This window comes from Neolamprologus brichardi, chromosome 15, assembly GCF_056152115.1.
Source record: "Neolamprologus brichardi isolate AB-2024 chromosome 15, ASM5615211v1, whole genome shotgun sequence".
Taxonomy (NCBI): Eukaryota; Metazoa; Chordata; class Actinopteri; order Cichliformes; family Cichlidae; genus Neolamprologus; species Neolamprologus brichardi.
The window spans coordinates 1,927,667-1,939,612 of record NC_142118.1 but is presented as its reverse complement, the minus strand read 5'-3'; the positions used below and the strand labels follow the sequence as shown (position 1 = coordinate 1,939,612).

The 11,946-nt window shown below is 42.3% G+C and overlaps 1 protein-coding gene across 1 annotated transcript; it reads right to left on the bottom strand.

The window, feature by feature from the left end:
- Positions 1–321: 321 nt before the first annotated feature.
- brms1lb (BRMS1 like transcriptional repressor b) lies at positions 322–10,694 on the bottom strand. Its single transcript, XM_087852350.1, has 10 exons — positions 10,434–10,694; positions 10,127–10,217; positions 8,882–9,009; positions 8,319–8,398; positions 7,985–8,081; positions 6,447–6,536; positions 6,284–6,348; positions 6,149–6,188; positions 5,804–5,933; positions 322–3,024 (listed from the first exon to the last, which is right to left on the bottom strand). Exons 1-10 carry the CDS (start codon positions 10,567–10,569, stop codon positions 2,907–2,909), a joined length of 975 nt encoding a protein of 324 aa, XP_087708476.1. The 5' UTR covers positions 10,570–10,694; the 3' UTR covers positions 322–2,906.
- Between the last annotated feature and the right edge of the window lie 1,252 nt (positions 10,695–11,946).

Sequence of the window (11,946 nt, the reverse complement as noted above, 5' to 3'; positions counted from 1 at the left end):
CCGTCAGGGACTTTCTCTCTTTGTTCAGTGGAGTATTATGTAAGATTGTATCTGGGCTTTTTGTGCATGCTAGGCTAAATCTAATAGGATATAACAGTTCTATGCAAAGCTCAAATTTTTCTTTTTTCATCTAAAGCTGCAAAATCAAAAGAAGTTAGCTTGACTCAAGCTGAGCAGTGCACAGTTATACTGTAATCGCTTCAAAGCACAGACGCTTTCCTTTTCCTTCTTCTTTAAAAGTATAGAAAGAACAGTGAAGCTAACACTAGCATATGAAGGTCAGGCCACAGTGATGTGAATGTGCAGATTAGACTCTTCAAATCAAATGACACAAAGTCTTTAATCAGTTGTACATGCATTGGCACAATATCACATTTTTATTTCTTTTTCTTTTTAGCTGTGATGTGAAAAAAAGAACCGTGATGCATAAAAAGGTTAAAAAAACCAAATGAAAAACATGAAAATGAAAAACGCTGATGCGCCAGGACTACGCATACTTTTTTCCATCTTTTATAAATGTTGCAAGCACCTCTCTTTACAATACTGTTGGCAAGTCATTATTTAAAAACATGTTTGCAAAGATAAAAAACAAAGAGCACGGTAAACGCAATGCAAAGCAGGATCTCCTTCAGTTAATCGAACCTAATTTACACGTACGAAGGGACGTCTGATTGGATGGATCGTACACACGCATAAAAAAGAAAACCAAAATCACATCAAATACATCAATGCTGACAAACTGCTTTTTGTTTTTTACTTACAGCAAAGAAGAAGACACAGTGGAATAAGCACAGAGGGGTGACATGAAGGACTGGAAGGGAGGACGGGGAACACGACATAAAAACTGCATGAAATGGAACGATTTACAGATTTGAGTCTTTTGTGACTCCACCAGCACATAAAAAAGCAGCTCGAACCTGGGAGGTGGAGGTTTCTTTCTTTTCTTTTTTAAACCTAAAGTCTGGAAGTTTGAGGCACTGTCAGAGAAATGGCAACGTGACAGGAGGCAGACAGAAGAATCACAAACCACACAGACGTCTGTATGTACAGGGCAGCTCCCTTTATCGTAAATTTAAACTGTCGTGTTTGCCTTGCTGATCGGTTTGGAGTAGGGCTGCCACGATTAGTCGACTAGTCACGATTATGTCGACTATCAAAATCGTCGACGACTGATTTAATAGTCGACGCGTCGTTTGAAGCTTTGTAAGATCACAAAAGACGCAGGAATAAGTAGTAGGATTTAAGAGTGTAATAACGGACTGAAACAGAAGATGGCAGCACTGCATGTACAAGGATGCCAGCTGCCGTTAAACCCCGAAGAAGAAGAAGTAGCTCTGTCCCAGAATTCATAGCGCAGCCCAGCTCAGTTTCCAACAATGGCGGCAGCTAGTTAGTTTTAATATTACTCTTATTATTCTTTCTGGGTCACAAAATAAACGTTTAACATATTTTCAGGCGAGAATGTAGCTGTGTAAACCTCAAATATCTGCTCAGTTTATCAAGACACCACATATTTTCAAAAGCGCTCCGACGTTTTCGGAGACGTCTGTTAGCCACTAGCTCGATAGCTAGCCGGGGGCTAGGCTCACTAGAGCCGTGAGAGCACCGGACTCCCGGTAAATGTTTTCAAACCCACCGCGGTCTTTCGCTACTCAGGTTAAACATGATATATAAGTCACTTAGATAACTTAAAATGTTATTGTTTGGCTTTTTTTGAGTATTTTATTTGTTCCTGAGTAAATCGGTTTGGCTGAGATTAAAGTTATAGTTTTTACACAGCTGAATAAACGTCAAGCAGACAGCTGATTATCAGAAGTGTGAGATACTTGAGAATTTACTCCGGTGTCCTGTTATATTTTAGATAGCAAGGAGTTTATTAAACTTCACCGAAACAATCTGCAAATTTTATTAAAATTTAATAAACTATCATCTTGTCTTTATTTTTAGTTAGCACAGACCTGAAACACTTAAAGCTGTAAGCTAATGATAGTTATATAAGAGCAGATGCAGTAAGCTGTATGTTTTACGTCCAATGGATGATGATCTGATTAGTCGACTAAACGCAAAAATAATCGGTGACTAGTCGACTATCAAAATAATCGTTTGTGGCAGCCCTAGTTAGAGTTAAATGAAATGTAGTGCTGGAAAAAAAGATCATCCTAAAAGACCAAGAGTTTGTTTAGTACAGTGTCTCCCCTTCAATAAATCCTCTGGAGTGCTTTAATCTCATGGTGTTCATAATATAACTACTCACATAATATTGATTCTGTTACACTTTTTAAACTAAATTAAAGTTGGTCTGGGGTCCCTGGGGATCCCAATACAGATCTATCAGGCTCTGTACGAGCATGAAATTCAAGTGTAACTGGTGCGTCTGGAGAGGCAAATCAAACACACTGCTGATGGCGTTAGTGTTTCTCACTCACACATTCGCTGACCCGCTTCATTTCTCCCGCTCCTGGTGCTAACCCAGTACAGAGTATGGCTTCACTGCGTTGATATTGTTCAGGACTTTCTGTCCCCCCCCCCCCCCCAAAACCCCTCCATCAGCCGAGGCATTGTCTAGTCTCAGAAAGGCACGCGACTGAGCTCTGTGGTTCACAGTTTGCTAATGCTCTGGTTCTTCACCTTTCTGTTTAGCAGCACTTTGCATTGATCTCCGTTCCAGAGAAAATGACACTTTGTGACCTTGTCGATAAGATACATATACATATTTACAGAGAAGATCGTCTCCTTATAGCAGAAGGGTCAGTTTATGTATTTGCAACTTGTGCACAGAGGGAGTGAAATGAGATGTGTATGTGTGTTGTAGTAGTAAAATGTACAAAAATACCACATGGAAAAGGACACTGAGAAAGACAAACGCAGCAGAGATGATTGTTTTTGTATGTGGCCGTGTTTTTCATTTACGAGTGTTTGATTGTGTATTTGCCTTTCTGCAGCTGGGAGATGTACAGCTTTGACTTGGTACCATCCAGTCGTTTGAACCACACCTCATCATTGTTGATGGTGGTGATGATGGCACTGCATGGCACACAAAAAACAACAACAACAACAACGTCAGTGAACAATCGACCCCCAGTCCTCTCAGATGCCAAAGACGTGTGTGACGACTGTGTGCAAAGACACAGGAGGACGCAGCTTCTAAGCAGGAAGTCAAACCTGCTCTGTAATGCTCAGCAGGGTTCTGGTTAGAAAACAATAAAGATTGAATAGATGTGTCCTAAACATGTTCTTGATTAGTTTATCAGTGTTTCACATTGTCGTTCAGAGTTTTTGGCCCTCGTCTTTACAACAGAGCCTTGTGGCCATTTTTTTATGCACAGCTGTCCTAAATATCCCGCCGCAGCATATCAATCACTTTGATATAATCTCTGGACTTGTGACTGGGCAAACTGATTCTTTCCATCACACCTCCACCACTGTGCTTTTGGTATGAGGCATTTGTGCTGATATGTTGGACCTGTGCATTACGGTTAAACATCTCCACTTTGGTCTCATCTGTCCAAAGGACATTGCTCCAGACGTCTTCGCACATCTAAACCCTGCTGCACAGTGAAAGTATCTAAACTGTTGGAGGCATCGTGGTAGCACTCCATCTTTTATATACAGTCTATAGTGCAGAAGTGACCTCACTTACTCTCCCTGAGCCGTTAGCTTCCACACTTTCTCGACTCGTGGCTCGAGAGTTGGGTGTTCGTCTTATAATCGGAAGGTTGCCGGTTCGAGCCCCGGCTCGGACAGTCTCGGTCGTTGTGTCCTTGGGCAAGACACTTCACCTACCGCCTACTGGTGATGGCCAGAGGGGCCGATGGCGCAATATGGCAGCCTCACTTCTGTCAGTCTGCCCCAGGGCAGCTGTGGCTACAACTGTAGCTGCCTCCACCAGTGTGTGAATGTGAGAGTGAATGAATAGTGGAATTGTAAAGCGCTTTGAGGGGTCCCGAAAAGCGCTATATAAATGCAATCCATTATTATTATTATTATTATTATTATTACTTTCTATAAGCAGAGAAAAAACACTAACACCAAAAAACACTGCTCTAATACAGACATTATACAATCAAGTGGACAGACGGGCTGAAAAAAGGATGAGCAGGAGCGAGTAGATGAGCTTAAGGCATTGAAACAGCAACAAACCATTTCATATATTCCACTGAATGGCCATAAAGACAGTTAGAAAAACACATATTACTTCTTAATGGACTAATATGCAGATACAATTTAAACCTCCTTTTTAAATTATAATTATTTCATGAACAGTTACTTAATAATAAGAGTTTTTATTTTGTTATCATTGGGTTCCTTCTGTGTTCCAATCATTAGCGAATAATAGTGAAGAATGAAGAAAACTGACCATAAAACTGGCAGAACGATTTAATAAGTAGTGGCCTAATTTGTGATTTAATACGTTTAATAATGAGTTCTAAATCTAAAATAACAAAGAGGATACACAGATTTATAAATCTGAGGCCGTGTGTCCACACTTTGGATTTCACAGATCTGAGCTGCAAACATACGAGCGTTTCATACACGCAGCCTCAGGTGTCTACATGATGCAGGAGAACAAAAATAACTGTTTCATTGCGAGTCCAGAGCTGCACAGGAGGACTAAAACCTAAATAACGACATGAACATTTTATCCTTCTGATGTTTTGACCAGTTAATTAATAGCTGTATATCAGGTGTCTGTTTTTAGCAGCGTTGGTCATGTCAGCACTTCTCCTCCTTTTATTTCAGCAGCTCATTTGCTGCTCCTTGTTGCAGCATTACTGGAAACACGATTCATTTTACACATGGATCAAACTGCTTGTACTTCTGTCACTGTTGCAGTATCCTTTTACTCTACTACTGTTACATGAGCTCTGGAAATGGAATATACTGTAGATTAGTCATTTCTGACCCTGGTAAAGGGTTTAAAAAAGGACCAGATGTTTAACTGATTGTAAATTGCTTCATCATCCTTCTGTAAAACATTTCATTCAGTCCTTTATTAGAAGAGCTTCCTCTGTGACTGCGGTGCAGCAGATATGTTGAGGATCTTTTCTGTGAAAGGCAGACACAGGATGTTCACACCTGCATAAAACAAATGAGTTTCTACTACAGACAGGGAAGTGATGTTCAGGTTCATTACTGAGCTGCTTCAACATCACATGGTCAGAGCTACTCCAACTACACTGCCGTCCTCGGCCTGCTGAAGATGGTAGTTCAAGAGCTCAATGCTGGAACACATCTGCAGAAAACAGCTGCATTTGTTGTTACAGTTCTTAATACTTAACTTGGCCCCTGTGTATTTGTATAAGTTTAAGTACATTACCTGTAATAATAATAATAATAATAAATGTTTGCATTTATAAAGCGCGTTTCAAGGCACCCAAAGCGCTTTACAATTTCACTATTCATTCACTCTCACATTCACACACTGGTGGAGGCAGCTACAGTTGTAGCCACAGCTGCCCTGGGGTATATTGTCTGGTGTGCATGGCTGCCATATCACAGCTCTAACTGCTCATAACAGCCACCTGCTTGTTTCGCCACTCAGTGGTGGCGGTAAAAGCGAGGGGGAGGTGATGTGGCATCACTGCGTGCCTTCAGCTGACAGCGCATCCTTTCCAGACGGCACACGGGGCGCGATGCAGAATGTGCAGCCACAAACATTCAGCCTCGTAGGCACATTGTCTCCCCAGCATGTGACTGGAGAGCCATTCAGTCACGTAGCCTTGCACGTTGTGTCACGAGCAGACGCACACGCATTCACAATTCATACTAGAAGCCGTTTCCAATAAACCCCCTTCCCACACACCTAGTTGGGTACTCGTCCTTCCTGTTGATACAGATGGCCTGTCCCCTGGAGTACCACTGGTTGTCATAGAAAAGTCGACCGTCCTCGGAGCGTGCCACGTGGTGATGTCTGTCAGGCTTTACTGCAGGCACTGGAGAAGGAGCAGGAAAGAGAGGAAGAGACGGAGAGGTTTCAAGACGAGCGACAGGGAAAGAGTAAGGTTAAAAGAAATACAAAGTCTTCTAAAAAAGGAGGGAGTCTCCTCTGAGCACAAAGTACTGAGTCAAAACCCCTCGTGTGTAAGTGCGGGTCGATCGCCACACTCAGCCAGGTATCGACTGTAACCAAGGACGAGGAGAAACTTACCATCCACCTTCACCCTGTGGGGCCCCAGTGATGCCATCGCCTGCGAGGGAGGGGAGGACACAGACACAACTTGAAAGGTTAAATCACAGCGTGGACACATTCAGCAGGTGACAAACTCTGCTTTCAGAAGAATACCTTTCTTATTGCAGTCCAGTCTTCAAGGATATCCAGGTCTTGCAGCATGTAAACAATATAAGGCCGTGATAGAAGTTGAGGAAAAAAACAGGAAAAACAAACAAAACAGCACGTCTGTGTGTGGAGATGAATGAGACAAGGACAGAACAGCAGCGAAGGATATCAGAAACAACAACGGGCTTCTTCTTCTTCACCGGGCAGAACGGGTCCTTTTTCTTGTTCTTCCGTGAGTGCAATCCGTCATTCCACAACTCTGCAGAACGGAGAGAGAAAACAGCGGTGCGTTTGACCACTTCCTTCTACACTGCTCAAAACAACACATCAGATTTCAACAAGGATCAAAGTCATGCTGGATATCTATACTCATAAGAACAGGAAGGCACCTGTGAAGGATCAACTACGAGCAGTGACACTGACCCTGGTCAAATGCAAAACTAGTGAAACAACAGTCGTGTTTTGGGGTTGTCTGTTTTGAAACAGTGTAGATTTAACTGACAATAAACTCATCCGATGTCATTACTTGGATTATAAATCAGATGAGCAGTGCAGCTGTGGGTCCCTGCAGGTCATCACAAGGATTAAAGCTGTACCCGTCCATCTTTTATTTACAGTATAGTACAGCTAGGCAACCTAAATGTGAGTCACCATCAGTGTTGGTCAAGTTACTTGAAAAATAATGAGTAACTAATTACTGATTACTTCCCCCCGAAAGTAATCCTGTTACTTTACTGATTACTTATTTTCAAAAGTAATTAATTACTTAGTTACGTTTTAAAAACACGATTTACAACCTGAATAGGTGATAAAGTGATAGATCTTTCAGCCCAATTCTACTTTTTCTGCCTTGTTTTATTAGTTTTAATCTTTTAACTTTATGCATCAAGCAAACATTTAATTATCTGCAACATTCTCTGACTGGAAGAAATTAGTTTAATATTTAAATCTATTTTCTGCACATTCCAGCACATAAAATAAAATAATTTTTGTGTGTTTACACTCAGTCTTTCAAATAGATGCAAGTAAAACACAGCAGAAAATAAATAAAGTCAAAGACTAGCGGTCCTGTTGCTCTATTTTCACCTGTAAAGCAGGAGTGGGGTAGGCGGAGGTTTACCCTGGTGCAGGTGTGCAGCGGTCAGTGGAAGAATCCGCGAGTTTCTCTGTGAGTTTCCCATTACGTCGTAGCTACTCGGTGCTTGTTTGGAAGTTTAGGGGTTTTTTTCGCTGTAAAAAGAAGTTTTCTTCCCACGCACAACGGACACTAATGTTTTTGTCACTTTTTATGGAATCAAACTCAAAGTAAGGTCAGTACTTCCACGCTTTAAACGCTGCACGCTCATACTCTCTCTGCACTCGATATATGATCCATTGTTGATCTGCACACAGCTGTTGTCACGAACGTCGCACTCGCTTACGTCACTGTCATGAGACATTCTCGCAAAAAAATCACGGTTTTAGTAACGCAGTAACGCAGCGTTCCTACGGGAAAGTAACGGTAATCTAATTACTGTTTTTGCAATAGTAATCCCCTACTTTACTCGTTACTTGAAAAAAGTAATCGGATTACAAGTAACACGTTACTGCCCATCTCTGGTCACCATAGACCCAACTTCTGGCAGATGTTTGGCAATTCCTGACTAAACTCTGGATAAATACCTGATAAAAATAAAGAATAATAAAAAAAGATGTTCTTGTTGCTACCTGAGGTGATGTCGATACTGTGCCTGTCTTCCTCCAGTCGTCTGATCTTTTCCTCCAACTCACTCTGCACAGTATCAAACAGCAGCAACTTCTCACTCTAGAAGGCAGAAAACACACACACGCACACGTGCACACACACACACACACACACAACAATACTGAGCAAAAATAGTCAAATAGCTTAAACTAGTAGGATTGAGTTGAATTTACTCCACAGTTAAGCAAAACATCTCAAAAATCTAAAATTACAGACGTATTTGCAACTTCAAAAGAAAGAAAAAAGATAAAGAATTCTCTGTTTTTGAACGAGATGTATTTTAACTTGACCTCTCACCTCCCAGTGCTGGCACGCTGCTTGGATCTCACACTCGTATTTGTTCTTTACTGACTCCAAGCACAGCTCCCTGTAGATCCCTGGAAAAAATAATACAAATCTAATCTGCAGGAAGGACAAGATCCTTTTCTACAGCTGAGAGTTCTACATAAAGGAGGTGATAGTATTTCAAAGTTTATATTCCCATTTAAAATGCCAAGAAAATATAGTGAACCCTTTAAACGATCAGGATCTCTACACATAAATCAGGATCGATGCACACGTGCTTGAAGCACAGATGAATCTGTGGAAATCTGAAAAGAGGCTACAGAAACGCTCTGATGGAGATTACTGCTGTTAAACAAGTTCGCTTCAGGGATGCACCTAATTTTTCCAGCCTGCATGATTCAGTCTTGTTCAGTCAGACCATCTTTGCTTGGACTTAGATGGAGATCAGACCTTATTTTGTAAGTAATATCTGCAGAAATACTGTTAATCCAACTGGGTTCACAAACTACAATGTAAACTTTGTATGTGAAGGTCACAGTCACACCTATACGTCTCCATGACAACTATAGACTCACCGGCCACTTTGGTCCTGATCTGCATGTTCTCCTGCAGGTTGGCTAAAGGTTCCAGATACTCTTGGGCACAACCGGCCATGACCTCCTGGAGCTTGATGTCCACCTGGCTCAGACGCTCCTTATACAACCTGAACGGCAGATAGTCACATTTTAAAACCGTGTTGTAATGTCTGTTGTCAGACCCATTTTAGAACTGATGTATAAATGTGACTGGCCCGGCCCGGCCCGGTGAATGACAGGTAGAAATCTCTCCAAATATGACATAAGTACCTGGACTGGACAGTAATAACCCAGGACAAAGAATCCAAAGGCACAGTGGAGGTCTGTACTGTGAAGCAAGATTTGGGGCTTATCGATGCAAATCCAGGTTCACCCTTTGGGTTTTCAGTGTTACGAGGGTGTGTTATGACTCACTTCTTACTGGGGAATTATGCTTCAGCAGGAAATCTATGGCACAACCTGGTGTGCACCTCTCTAGAAATGGAGCTACACGACCAGTTGAGGCAGCCCACAACTATTGCGACTGGCCTTCAGCACTGATTGCTGATACTATCAGAAGGGCTGTGGGACAATGTGCAAGCAGTGGGAAAACTAGAGGGACAAATACGTTAACCCTGGAAAAACCGACCACAACAAAGAGCGGGGGATGCAGGAGGGGAGAAAGGACATGGTAAATAGCATGTGATGCACTAGCACAAGCATAAATGTTTCAATGACATCGGCCACTTATATAGGTTACATCATGGCGGGGTACATTGCCATGGTAACCTACAACCTCCTCCAGAGCAGGTTATGTCAATCATTCCTGTAAACTATCGTGTGTGGACTTCAGTGTGCAGATAGTGAGCGAGTCTGCAGTGTTTATAGCTGTGTTTGAGCATCACTACTCTCATGTCTCCCCCTCCCTGTAACAGCTGGGATAGTTTCCAGTTCTCGCTCACACACCTCTATGTTGGGGCAAACTGGTAGATGGCTGCGTGGGTATGTTGAACTTATTTTGTAGTATAGGCCTCTGGACTTACAGCCTCACAGCATACTGGTAACCATTTCAGAACCAGTACTTTATACAAACTGCCTGAAGGCAACAAGACAAATCCATGATATTGACCAGTAATACTGGCTAAAATGGACCAAGATCCACGGCCCATGTCACTGGGAATATCCCAGTGAATCTGACAAACACCTCAGAGTGTGAGTCCCAGATGTCAGAGCTGCTTTCAGTGTGAAACATGTCAGAGAGCTTACTGTTCCTTCAGGTCAGTGAACTGCTTCTCCAGTGTGGTCATCTCATCCAGGCACTCCATCCTCCTCCTCTCACAGTCTTCATCGTCCATCTCTGTTCACATACAGACATGACATCTTTGACAACCCCTCCACACAACTGCTTTTTATCCTCATCCACATGACAACCCCACACTGCACTTCACACCCAAGCTCAACCTGTCAGCCTATTTTTAAGAGAAATCACGCGCACTGTTAAACATATAAATTACACTCGAGTAGGTAACACGAGTTTAACTGTCGGTTGATGTTCAAGGCCTATTTTTCCCACCCGAGCTGTCTCCATCTTCAGACACGGACGAGCTCACGGTATCCTCCTCGTCTGTGGTGCTGCCGTCTTGCTCGGGAAAGTCCACCTCCATTTCTTCGTGGTTGCTTTCTTTCTTCTCCCGCGAGTGGACCGGCATTGCGACTGTCAGATAAGCCGGTGTTAACGGGGTGGCACGGCCTTTGTTTAATGTTTCACCCCGAAGAAAGAGCCAAATGCAGCGGTAGCTAACCGGCTAGCTAGCCCGCATCTACCAGCTGGAAATACAAACATGGCCACCGTCAACCAATCATAAGGCGCTTTACTGAGTTTGTCCAATCAAATGCTTCTGTGAACGAGCTCGCGACCGGAAGCTTGCAGGGATTTGTAGTCTTTAAAAAAACTTTTTTCAAAACGTCTCTTTATATCAAGTCTGTTGTGAGGATTAATTCTTTATTTTGTCCATAGATTAATTCTTGTACACTTAACTTAAAGATTAACTCCTGACAGCAATTTAGAGACTCTCACACAAATGCGTCTATATTTATATTTCATGACAAGCACCTTTTGTTAATATTACAAATCTATAATTGATTTAGACAGGCTCAGCACTGCAGTCTCTGGTGCTGATCAAAATCCAAACCTTTAAAAAAATTGTATCTTTTTCATTTTTTATCTTTGGAGGTCATTTTTTAACCCATAAATCTACTATAAGTAGATGCTGCTTGTAGTATCTAAGCTATACTATTACTGTATTGATTTTTCTTTCCTATTTTCTGTCTGATAGATACACAGCCACATTTTCAGATAATAAGTTTAGTGTATCTGGACGTATTTGTGTAATCCTAAACTTCAGGCTTCTGTGAATGCACCAATACAGACAGTTTGTGAGGGGCAGCCAATCAGAAGAAAGTTAGCTTAGTGAGAAGAGTAAGTACTTGATTAAGAGCGTCTCCAAAACTGCAGGTCTTGTGGGATGTTGGCAGTCTGCAGTAGTCACCATCTGTCAAAAGTAGTGGTTAACCAGCAGGCACATGGGCGGCCAAGGCTCACTCATGACTGTAAGGTTGTGGCGACTGACCCGTGTGGTCCGATCCAACAGATGAGCTACCTCAAATGACCAAAACAGTTAATGGAAGTGTCAGAATACACCGTGCATCAGTTTGTTGGGTCCTGCCATCCTTGTTGATGTTACTCTGACACGCACCACCTACCTAAGCAATGTTGCAGACCATTAACATGGTTTCATGGAAACTGTATTCCCTGATGGCTGTGGCTTCTTTCAGCAGGAACAGCGCACTGCCACAAAGCAAAGATGGTCTAGGAAAGATTTGTGGAGCACAACAATGACTCTGAGGTGTTGACTTGGCCTCCAAATTCTCCAGACCTTAATCCAATTGACCATCGTTTGGATACGATGGACAAACAAGTCTGATCCATGAAGGCCTCACTTCACAGCTTTGCTGGTAAAATCTTGGTGCCAGATACAACAGCACATCTTCATGTTTAGTGGGTCAGGGTTGTTGTGGCATCTAAA